Source organism: Salminus brasiliensis, chromosome 7 (assembly GCF_030463535.1).
Source record: "Salminus brasiliensis chromosome 7, fSalBra1.hap2, whole genome shotgun sequence".
In the NCBI taxonomy this organism is placed as follows: Eukaryota; Metazoa; Chordata; class Actinopteri; order Characiformes; family Bryconidae; genus Salminus; species Salminus brasiliensis.
In genome coordinates, this window is record NC_132884.1 from 35,569,533 (window position 1) to 35,579,530 (window position 9,998).

At 42.0% G+C, this 9,998-nt stretch overlaps 1 protein-coding gene across 2 annotated transcripts; it reads right to left on the reverse strand.

The window, feature by feature from the left end:
• Window positions 1-1,552: 1,552 nt before the first annotated feature.
• On the reverse strand, window positions 1,553-4,540 carry sp7 (Sp7 transcription factor). 2 transcript variants are annotated; one of them, XM_072683153.1, is made up of 3 exons: window positions 4,399-4,429; window positions 3,675-3,682; window positions 1,553-2,890 (listed from the first exon to the last, which is right to left on the reverse strand). In XM_072683153.1, the coding sequence occupies exons 1-3, from the start codon at window positions 4,427-4,429 to the stop codon at window positions 1,553-1,555; spliced, it is 1,377 nt and encodes a 458-aa protein (XP_072539254.1). The 2 variants fall into 2 exon arrangements, with proteins under 2 accessions (XP_072539254.1, XP_072539255.1); XM_072683154.1 differs by lacking the exon at window positions 3,675-3,682 and having other exon boundaries at window positions 1,553-2,893; window positions 4,409-4,540.
• Window positions 4,541-9,998: the final 5,458 nt, after the last annotated feature.

Sequence of the window (9,998 nt, forward strand, 5' to 3'; positions counted from 1 at the left end):
GTTGATATAGTAATAAGGTAGCTGCTATTGGTTTGCCATAAAGTTGCCATGCTGTTTTAAGTGGTTGCTGTGGTGTTTCAACCCAACACAGTGGTAAAAGTAAACTCAACCAGCTGGTTAAAATAAACCAGCACGTGTCCAGTTCCTACCCAGCACTGAGTGCCAAATAACCCTGGTTGAATTGTTTAAACTCAGCATTTTTAAAGTATAGGCCATCATACTCAACCCACTCAAACACTCCACTACCCCACAGCAAGAAACACACAGCTGTGAGTGTGAGTGTGTGCCATTTCAGGCTAGATCTGGTACAGGATCAGCTCAGATGAATAATTTTCCCCTTTACATTTCCACAAAAAGTAGAAAATGTGCTTAAAATGTTTAGAAAAATGGCCACATTTAGATTTGCTACCTGTAGAGGATTTGTTCACTTATTTTTTAAGTCAGAAATCATAATCAAAACATAACTTGAACTTAAACAAAGTATTAAAAATGTCTTATTAAGACTCTTACACCTAAGTGTATGTGCCACATAAACAACGAAAAGAACACATCAAGCCCTACGCAAGAAAATCCAGAGAACGGAGAACTGAATTTCACTTAATTTAATTATTGGCTGGGGAATGGAAACACTTCATGGTTCGAGTCTCATATGTACATAGTGGTAAACAAAAAAAAAATTCAATTACGACATTTCATAAAAAAAATCCACTTTAACCTTACAGCTCAGCCTATAAGAGTTGTACATAGAGAGTTCATAGAACAGCCAGAATCTGAAAATCAAGTGTCTAAAAAATAAATAAATAAATCACACAAAATGAAGTCTTAATGTCTGGCTTTGATTCATTGTCTGTTTCTCATTTTGCCAGTAAAATGCAAGATTGTCTCTCAAATGTTCATAATTTAAGACATAAATTAAATTTTTATGTAAATAGGACATTAAATAAGACAAGCGACGGATCAACATGGAAACTCAAAGGAAAGACTAAACTGTACACCTGACTCCCTTATTACAGCCCTGATCTGCTAGGGCCTTCTGAAACAATCATTTCGCCTTCAGAAAGGTTTGTGATTAAAAACGAGAAACTAAAAAGTCTCTACATGAAATAAATGTAATGTAATGTCTTGTAAAAGGAACTGCTGGTGAGGCCCAAAATGTAGGGATAATGACAAATGACATAACACCGGTCTGTGTATAATGCTCAGAAAGGACAGAGAATAAGAATTCGACTGAACATCCTAAAGAAACATCAGAATCTAAAAAAAGCTTTGCAGAAACGTAGGCCTCACTAGATGGCCATCTAAACGCCTGCCTAATTAACAAATGAAAACCTGCTCATCTCCTGCTTTTTCTTGTGTTCACACAATGTCCCTTCATGTCACACAGGAGATTAACTGTGTTAGTGGTACACTGCTTCCCTCCGAGCCCATTAATCAGTCTTCTAAAAGACAAATGTCACAGAAACACAACACTCGTCATTTTCATCAAGACTCTTTTTTCATGTTGATTAGCACCGATGTAACAGTAGCTCCATCTGAAGGCAGTTCAGACAGGTTATATCTCCAGCAGGCCACTGCTGTTCTCTACCACGTTCCCTGTGGTGTTCTTCTCCTCTCCATTAGTCGTGTGGTCCTGCAGGCCGTTCCCTGGACCGGACGGGGCCCCATCGCTGCTAGGGTCTGCGGATTCCTCCACTCCCCTGGGCTCTGCTTCGCCCTCTCCTCCCCCAGCCTTTCCCTGCAGGCCAGCCTCTGCGTGCGTCTTCTGGTGCTTGCTGAGGTGGTCACTGCGTGTGAAGCGCTTGTTGCACAGCAGACACGTGAACTTCTTCTCACGCGTGTGCGTGCGCACGTGGCGCTCCAGCTCGTCAGAGCGAGTGAAGCGCTTGCCGCAGAAGAGCCAGTTGCACACAAAGGGCCTCTCGCCCGTGTGCCAGCGCAGGTGGGCCTTGAGGTGGGAGGCCTTGCCATAGACCTTCCCGCAGCCTGGGATGTGGCAGCTGTGCACGGGCTTTTTGCGCAGTGAGGCAGCCGATGCTCCCAGACGCTCCAGCTCCTGACAGTTGGGGCAGTCGCAAGAGGACCTGCTGGTGGCAGCCGTGCCGCCCGCATAAGCCCCCGAGCCACGGGTTGGCTTCAGGCCCATGGGGTTCTCGATGAGGCCGGTGCTGGGCACCGGTTTGGGCTTGTACATGTCCTGAGGGAGCATGTGCTGGGAGGATTGCAGGAGGTGCGAAGAAGAGCCCAGGCCCACGGAGGGGTATGGAGCTGGGTTCAGGGGGGTGAAGTCGGAGCTGTAGCTGGGCATGGGAGGGCTGAGCGAGGCCTGTGGAGCCACAGGCTGCAAGGACGCCTGGAGACCATCCGGTTGGGTCTGGCTGGCACTCAGCCAGTTGGAGCCCGGGTGGACGTCCCACCAGGAGGATGTGGCGTTAGCCGGCGCCGCCGTGATGCCGGGGTGGATGCCTGCCTTGTACCAGGAGCCGTACGGGTGGGTCATGTCCAGCGAGGTGTAGACACTGGTCAGGCAGTCAGCCGTGGCGTGGGCTTTGGTCACCAGGAGTGAAGGGTCCTGAGAGGCTGTGGAGGTCTGGAACGAGGAGAAAGGGTTGTAGTCGGAGCCGTACGCTCCTGTGGGCGGAGGGGGGCTGCCGGTGGGGGTGAGCAGACCTCCTCCTGCGCCAAAGGAGCTGCTGTAAGAGTCCGCGAGGCCCTCGCTGCCTCGGCCATTCTTGGGTGCCTGGAGGTCAGAGGACATGCCGTAGGGTTTCTTCACTGGTGCCACGCTCCCTGTTTTGCCTGGTGTGGCCGTGTCGCGAACTGGACTGGTGCTGCCGAACTTGTTGCAGGTGGCGGTCAGCATTGCCAAAGGACTTGAGCCATAACGTGTTTCCTCCTGAGAAGAAACAGAAGGACCCTGGTCAGACCTTGTTTACCATTGGATATTTTTTGTTTGTTTCTGTCTGATTATTTCAACAGCATTAACAGTAAAGCAGTTTCCCATTTTCTATCATCAGCAATAGTCGCTCAGCTATATACAGTAAACAAGAGTAAACACATAAGCAAACAACATTCCTGATGGTTTCCAGACAGAAGTATGCAACAACAACCTTCAACTCAGTGATTAACATGTCATCACATACAATTCCTGTTAAACACGTTTGTCACTTCACGGTTACAATCAGTGCCGAAAGAGCAACTCATTGTTTCTGAACCGTCGTAGAGACTTCAGAGGCTTTATAATTGTTCTGTCAATCACCTGGTCACTGAGCAACTAAGTATGCGACGTTTAGCCCCCAGTTACTACAATGGATATTAATAACAGGATGGAGAATTTAGAAATGTCTGTAGAACTGCTGCTGGTGATTAGAGCAGCTAATCATAATCTTTATTGGCCACTAAAATGATTTTACAGCAGTCAGCACTCTGTCCTTCACAGCCACTGTGCAGTAGAACTGTGATCCTCTGGAGAGTTGTAAGCCCCAGATATAAAAAGAAACGCATCGTCTGAGGAGGTCAGAGGACCTTTTTTAGTTGGGAATAGATGACTGGAGAAACTGGAGACATGCAGGACAGGTAAGAAGGAGCCAGTCCATTAAAACAGGTGTCTGTGTACCAACACCTTTAGCCTTTTATTTCCTTGATAGATTTTAGGTCACAACAACATAAGTGTTAACCTCCACCACTGGAAAAGTCACTACCAGCTTGTTTCCCCTGGATGAAAGTTATCTGGCCAGGGGTGCACTAATGGACCTCTCGCTGCGGTTCACCCTGGCCCAGTCTGCTGCTCCCCTTTCCACGTTCTCTGCTCCCTATTACCACGTGGGGTTTGAAGTGAACTGTGATGCCTGCACCAAAGCCACCACCGCAGCTTTATATTCCCCATTTCCTTCAGTTTTCAAGTTCAGTGGGAGGGCTATAGGAAAGCTTGCCTGGCCAGAACGTGTGGAGCTCTATAATTATCCATTATTACCCATTAGAATATGCTGCTCCAGTACCATTGGGGTCTGCTTGCAGCCCATCTACTCTTTAAAACAAGACTCTGTCCAACAAACTGCTCTCAAATCAGCCATCCTCGTTCAGCTTGCTGCTCTTCCTTCAGCCTACATCTGTGCATCAGGCAGCTCAGCCTTTTCCCCCCTAAGTACAAGTTTATCTCACGAGCTCCGGTAAGACCACCAGGCGGTGCTTGGAGTGAGTCTAGGGACCTTTCTAAAAAAAAGCACGCGCGAATTCAAAATTCAGTGAAGTCAATGTTGCTGCTCGGGCGCGTGCTCTGTAAGAGCCACCAGCACTTTAAAGAAGTGTCAAGTAGTGTGTATATATATATATATATGTGTGTGTGTGTGTGTGTGTGAGAGAGAGAGACATAAAGACAGAAAGAGAAAGCATGCAGTTTGCAGTTCCCTACCTCCAGAACCGAGGCGGCCATCCCTGAGGAGCAGATCCCAAAAAAAAAGTTGAGCTCGAGACGGGCAAGGAGTGAGCTCGCGGGCCCGGGACGCTGTGTGAAGTCACGGATGCACCGATGACTTCTATGTGGATTCAGAGACACGCCCTCTAATGACAGGGTCGGAAACGACTGAAGCACGGCCAACGGGGGGGGGGGGGGAAGAGAGAGAGAGAGAGAGAGAGAGAGAGAGGGAGGGAGAGAGAGAGAGAGAGAGAGAGAGGGAGGGAGAGAGAGAGAGAGGGAGAGAGAGAGGGAGAGAGGGAGGGAGAGAGAGAGAGAGGGAGGGAAAGAGCGAGAGAGAGAGAGGCCCACTCCCCCCTGCTAGCCCAGGCCAGCCCACCAGTGACACTGAAAAGTAGATAATAGTGAGAATAAACTGAAGATATAAACGGCCTCATGTGCTCATGTCCTCGTGCTGTTATGGAGGACACAGTCTGTCATTTAGCAAAGCTACCACTAAGGCCCTTAAACATCCAAACTGTAAAACGTTTTAAAAGCTATTCCTGACTTTTATTTTCACCAAACTCTGCTAAAAAGCTGGATGGCATTGATCAACAAAACATGCTGTGCGAATATATGCATTTAAAAAAAGGCCAGACCAAGTAAAATCGCCTCATAGCTACAAAAAACAGAATAAATAAAAAAGCAAACGCTGCCATGTTAGCCACGTTTGCCACCAGTCTCATCCCAGTGCAAGCGCACAGGAGAGAGGAACCCAGTGAGGGAGCAGAGGAGGCTATATCTGATCAAAAACGGCAGGGAGTGGAAGTCTGTGGTTGTTTTAGCCTTATTACACAGCCCATAAAGTTATTAATATGCAGAGCTATTCCAGGGCCTGTAAATTAGTATGATGCCATAAAGGCCTGCCCCTTAGCCCTCGTGTTATTCCAGGTTTCACTGTTTTATGGGGCTTGATTATGATCCAGTCCCTTTCTCTCACTGTAGGGAATATTCGTGCTTCTGATAGATTTTATTCAACAGAGAATTACATTGTATAAATGAATATTGGTGTGCTGGATCATAACAGATACTTTTAATAAAATTTGATATACAGTACTGTGCCAAAGGGGTAAGCACTTGTGTGCGTATAGAATTTGAAAGCTCCTTATCTGGTCAGTAAGTGCGTATTCGCTCGGTAAAAGACTAATGTGGGCAGTGGTGGCTCAGCGGTTAGAGCTCCGGGCTGTCGATAACAGGGTTGTGGGTTCGATTCCCGGGCTCGGCAAGTTGCACTGTTTGGCCCTTGAGCAAGGCCCTTTACCCTCTCTGCTCCCTGGAGTTGGCTGCCCACCGCTCTGGGTGTGTGTGTGTACTCACTGCCCCTAACTCGTGTGTGTTCACTACCAGATGGGTTAAATGCGGAGGACACATTTCACTGTACAGTGACAAATATGTGCACCTTTAATATTAGAATAGACATGCAGTCTAGTATTATTCATAGTCATCATTCAACCCCTGGTTTGGTAAATCAGGCCTTAATGACGGTAAATCAGGTGAGCTGGCTGGACTGGGGGCGTCCAGGAGAAATCTGGAACCAAGCTTCGTTCTTCAGACTAGCTCACAAAATCCCCACTACTTTCTTCAGAAGGAGAAGCTCTTGCTCCGTTTGACACTGTTTATGTTTACCTTCATCTGGTCTAATGATATCTGGAGTTTCTACTGTAAGAAACTTTCTTACTGCTAAGAGAAATGGGTTCAATAATGTGCTTAGGTGCCCAAAGCCTCTGCACAATGTATCTCTAATATCTACAGATGTTTTAACTGTTAAGAATCTGGTGAAGACGTCTGTTTAGATCTCTATAGGGTTGGGGTTATCGCTGGGGTTAAATTTAGATTTTGAGTTGGGTTAAGTTTTAGTTAATATAATTTGTTACAGTCAGCTGTGTTTAGTTAACCGTCACTAAGCTGAACATCTGCAGAGCATTTGCAGCCGTAAAATGAAGTGTTACCCAAATAAATGATTATCAATGAAAGACACAGTACCATTAAAACACATAGGCTACATGAAGTACTCAGACTGCAGGTCTAAAATGCAATTAGCAAAGACTCTTTGTAATGGACATCAAAAACCTATAATGAACACTGTACTTAATTCACACCATATGCAGAAAAACTCGCCACTGAATTCAAACTGAAATACATTGCTCCTTTTTTTAATCCTCAAGAGCCCAACATGCCTATGTTTATAATAATATGTCTTTCAGGCCTAGTATGCTAAAGTACAATAAAATGCATTGTACCCTTTTAAAGAATATGCACATTAAAACTGCATACATCATTCATATTGTATCAGAGGGATCAATATTATACAACTATACAATCAGAGTTTGCAATTAGACTTGAACCTTTCTCAGATATAAACTACTTCAGTTATGCTGTATCACGTACAGTTAGACTGTAACATAACCATTCAGTTAAATGACATAAAATTACATGGGATTTGCGTAAGTTCATTATTTTTCTGAAAAATACAAAACAGTCTGTATCTCACAAAATATTTGTAGTCTGACTTATAACATATAGACATATAAATAGACATTTAAATAGACCTAAACAAACACATATAATACATTCATTCTGATGACCAGAAATTATTAAAAACATAACATAGCATAGCATTTAGTGTGTATTGAAATATACTTTGTGCTTATAGAATTGTGCTAAAGAAGATCATGCTTTATGCTTTTATCTGCAGTGTATTTTCATTTAAGCTGACACCTTATGGACTATAATGGAATATGAAGGAAATAAAGAGACACTTGTCCTTATGAAGGTGCTACAAAGGGTCCTTTAAATGATGCTTTGAGTGAAAATGAACCTTTACATGAAAATAATTGTTTTAATAATAATATTTTTTTTTCAACATTTAAAAGGTTCTTCACTCTCACACATCTCTTGTACAAGTAGCCAAAAGTGGGTCTTCTATGTTCACCTTTATTTTAAAAGAGTGTATGGAAACCATAGACATAACATGTTAGTAGGTTGGTCATTTGATTTCAGATGCTTCTACATTAAAACTATAAAATATTAAATGTTTTTTTATTTGTTGAATCCAACTTATGAAAATGGTCAATGTTCTAACCAAAACAAAGGAAAATGGACTGATTGAAAGGAAAGGAATCAGTGTGAATGTGTGTGTGTGTGTGTGTGTGTGTGTGTGTGTGTGTGTGTGCAGTGCATCCAATCTTGGGTATAATTTAGCGGAGACAGAGAAGTGTAAACCAAAAAGAGAAAAAAAACAAGTCTCAGAAGGATGAAAAAATGATCGGATTCGGAAAGGGCCACTTTTACAGTACATTCAACCTCTAAACGATAGCAAAAAAGAAGTGGAATCTATTCTTTTTCAGAATGATTTTATTTTGTGTAACAAATAAGAGTCGAAGTGTGGCATAGCTTTAACAATATCTGTATTCATAAAAAAAATACATGGGTTAGAGTAAAGTTTTCACCAGGAATTAAAAAAAAATCTGAGTAATGCTAAACACAGCTAGACCCCATAAATGGTCCCCAAACAGCAGCGCAGAACCAGCCCTACCAATACAGACTGAAAACTATCTGTATTTCCAAATGGGCGCACAACAGACAGCAGCTACAGAGCACTGAATCTGGTAACCTAGAAGAAAGACACGGTCAGATACCCTGACCCTGATACCCTGCAGTAAGCAACCAATCGTAATGAAATATGTAATGTACACAACTTCATGATTTCTACAACCTAAAACTTGATAAAAGGCCATCCCTCCTGTGTTTACAGGAACGGAGACCAACGTCATGTAAAGCCAGTAGAACTGAAGGAGTGTGTAGGCTTGTGTAGGCTCAGAATGACTTCAACCTATGATTAAAGGTCTTTAAAGGGATGCTCCAGAACCTTGCGATAGCAGGTTCATTAAGCTGAGTATGATGCTAATGTCAACATCTGAAACCTGCATTCTTTATATGGTTTGTGATTCATGAGATAAAAATACAGTCATTAGGAGGTATTTTCAGATCTGCAGCAACACTGGAGTAAAGTGAAACAAGGACAATCCAGGTTGCTGTATTAAAAAAAAAGCCCTGATGAAGTCATTTCATTAACCCACTGAACATCTCCTAAGCTTTTTCTTTTTAAAAACAGACTTCAGTAAAGCCTGTCCAAACATGGATAATGTTCTATCAACCTTGTAGACCAAGTTAAGGTCATTGCAACTTTTCCTGCAGACGTTTATCATATATCCGTATTTCTTTCAAGCTTACAGGAACACGCAGTACGCTTTTCCACTGTGTGTGAGGCTAGCTTACTGACATTTATCAAATAAATAAACAGTTAAAATGGTCTTCCGGTAGCCCATCTTGGTTTTGAGTGTCCTTGTGGGCGTCTCTTTTTTCCAAAATGAGGGGAGAGAAGATTAAAATTGTTTTCAAAAATAAACATATAATTTCATTCTTTATTTTTTCCCTCAATTACAAGGCTTGGTCAGAGCAGGCTTGTAGTTTGTGAGAGTTTGGCCCTCACTGTAACACACAGACTATATTTAGCAGTCTGCTCTTCAACTGACCCTCTCTCTCTCCCTCTTTCTCTCTCCCTCTTTCTCTCTCTTTCCTTCTTTCTCTCTCAAACACACTCATTCACTCACACACACACACACACACTCACACACACACAAAATCAGTCATTTAATCCTTTATCATAGTTATGATGGGTACTACGCTGGCTCCTGATGAGGTTCCATTAGAGAGATACTGTCAAGTCCAGTGGAAGTTTACTTACACCTTTACTTTACACGTTACACCTAAAATATCTGAGAAATGTAAGCTTTTGTTGTTGACAATATTAAACCGCATCATGCATCATCCCCCTCCCTCAGATAGAGAGCTCTCCACATTTCTGGCACCCTTGTTTAAGGTAGTGGTGTTAAAATGGGTTATCAGTAAAGCTGGGCAGTATGACAATATTTTATTATAGCGTGATACATTTTGTTATTGTGATGCTTAGCATATAGAGGATACTGTGCTTAAACAGTATCAGCTTAAAGTGCTTAAACAATGATCAACTGCACGTTTCTTTATGAACAGTGTAATTAGACTGGTTTAACTGGATGAAGTGCAACAGATTTTGAATAAAAATCACTGATCTAAATATGGAAGAGTATCTGAATAGTAGTTTTTTTTTAAATGTCACTGATGCATTTTCTCTGTAATCTTGTCTATCGTGATTATTATTGTGTATTGTGAAAATGTCTTTAAATATTGTGATACAATTTTTTTTACCATATTGCCCAGGCCTAGTTATCAGTATATATATATATATATATATATATATATATATATATATATATATATATATATATATATATATATTATCATTTATATATGAATTCTATATTTTATAATTTTATATTATATGCTTTTAAAAATATATTTTAATATATAATATATATATATTTTTTAAAAAATGTAAAATATTAAAAGTTTTAGTTAGTTTTTCATATTAATTATTACATTTCATAGATTTTTTATGTTTATTCAATTCAGTATTTTACTGCAAATATCTGTTCAGAAGAATGTTTGA